The sequence below is a fragment of the Arachis ipaensis genome, chromosome B06, assembly GCF_000816755.2.
Source record: "Arachis ipaensis cultivar K30076 chromosome B06, Araip1.1, whole genome shotgun sequence".
Lineage (NCBI taxonomy): Eukaryota > Viridiplantae > Streptophyta > Magnoliopsida > Fabales > Fabaceae > Arachis > Arachis ipaensis.
Window position 1 is genome coordinate 135,598,553 of NC_029790.2, and position 2,028 is coordinate 135,600,580.

Consider the following 2,028-nt stretch of genomic DNA (forward strand, 5'->3'; position numbering starts at 1 on the left):
AGGAGCTGGTCCTGTGCAACAACCTCAGCAGACAGTGCCAATGATGCAGCAACAGGTTTGCTTTAGCTGAACTAAACAAGTTTTTCTAAAACAAGCTTGCTGTTTTATATAACTTATTTTTCTCTATCAATTTGTTTCCTCAGTTGCTTCCAAGGGGACGCTATATGCGTTACCCTCCTGGGGGTCGCAATATGCAAGATGTTCCACTCCCAGGGGTTGCTGGAGGAATGTTGTCAGTCCCCTATGACATAGGTGGTCTTCCAATCCGCGATGGTGTAGGGCAGCCAGTTGGAATTCAGGCCTTGGCTACTGCTCTTGCAAATGCTCCTCCGGAACAGCAGAGGACTGTAAGTCCGATTTCCTGCAGCAGTGCAACTTCTTTAGCACATTTGTTTGGAATTCTTAGTTGCATGTGCACAATTCTTATGGTTATACTAATTATTTCACACAACCAAGAAAAGAAAAACTAATTATTTCTCGTGAATGTTCCTAGATGCTTGGTGAAGCTTTGTACCCGCTAGTGGACCAGCTGGAGCATGATGCAGCTGCTAAAGTTACAGGCATGCTATTGGAGATGGATCAGCCAGAGGTATTGCACCTGATTGAATCACCAGATGCTCTCAAGGCGAAAGTTGCCGAAGCAATGGATGTGTTGAGAAATGTTTCTCAACAAGCCAACGCCCCTGCTGATCAACTAGCCTCACTCTCCTTGAATGAGAATCTTGTCTCTTAGATTTTTTTTAATTCAGTTTACTTTAGGCAATAAACCCTACACTGGTCATCACTATCTGCTTTTGTTCCAGTTTTAAGGTCTTAGATTGGTGATTTCGGTCAGTACTAAGGAATCTTTTCATGTTCTTTGCAGTTTTTTGTCTCTGGCTTGTTTCTAGGATTAGCAAACTTGCTGGATTATTTAGTTTTTGGATTTATTTATGGGTTGTCTTGTTTGTGGATTTATATTTATATCAGTTGTACTGGATTGTTTGAAGGTGTTGTGTTAATTTTTGTTTTCGATTAATTGCTCCGCTCTATTTCAGTGTTAACTGTGAATTTTGACAGTTCAAGGCACGAGATAGATACATTGTAGGCGTCTTTCATTGAAAGAAAGAATTTCGTTTCCGATAAAACTTTTTTTGGGCTCATGACCTGAGTGTCATAGAAATAATGAATTAAATTGTCAGAGATGCCTAATAGAGTAATAATAAAAGTGGAAAATATTTTACACAAACAAAACATGACCCCGAGGAAGAATGTCCATGGGATCAAAGTCTTGATCATTTTCCTGTGAAACATTGTGGCTTCTTAAGGCTATGTAAAACAAAGCAATGTTTCTACGTCAATGCAATACAATACACCAGCTCGGAATTGAAATAACATGCAATAGGGAAGGGCACAGCTTAAGCAGGGTTTGTGATCCTTTCTCAACAGAGTAGGTTGATGACCAATGCAGATTGCAAACTACTTGATGTAGTTGAAGGCCATAAAGAAAATCTAGTGTGGGTACAAATGTTACTTCACTTTTAAAGTGTAACATCATTTTGATTTTTGAATAAGAGAGTCTCCTGTTTCAAATAGATTTGATAAGCTATTTAATGTATAAAAAATCTCTAAAATTAAGAGATTGAAAAAGTGATAAAGTAAAAAATTAGTTACTATTAAATTTATAATTTCTATCATTTATAAATATTTTTATTGGTTAAACATTTATTTTCTTACTTTATTAATCTTTTCCCCTTAGAGGAAGTGAGGAACATCATAAATTTGGATTCTCTAGATTTTGAACTTTATTTTAGATAGTAAAATGTGATTTTTCACTATTTATTGATTTTTCACTATTTATTTCATAGATGAGACAAAAAAGAATATGTGAGAGAAATTATTCAAAGATAAAAAATCACACTTTATCCTCTAAAGTGAAAATTCAAAATTTAGAGGATCCAAATTTAACATCCATTTAGCGCTTGCCTAAGATCAAGGTTGTCGGATCTACCAGCTCTCTTATACGGTTATACCCTTCTCTTTTTGGGG

At 36.2% G+C, this 2,028-nt stretch overlaps 1 protein-coding gene across 1 annotated transcript in view; it reads left to right on the plus strand.

Moving 5' to 3' along the window:
* Nucleotides 1-1,018, plus strand: part of LOC107605652 (polyadenylate-binding protein 2-like) — a gene marked incomplete at its 5' end in the record, with an annotated part of 4,808 nt that extends 3,790 nt beyond the window's left edge. Inside the window, 3 exon segments of the mRNA XM_016307602.2 lie at nt 1-55; nt 144-347; nt 494-1,018. The exon segment at nt 1-55 is cut by the window's left edge and continues 5 nt beyond it. Coding sequence (XP_016163088.1) covers nt 1-55; nt 144-347; nt 494-733 — 499 coding nt within the window. The 3' untranslated portion in view covers nt 734-1,018.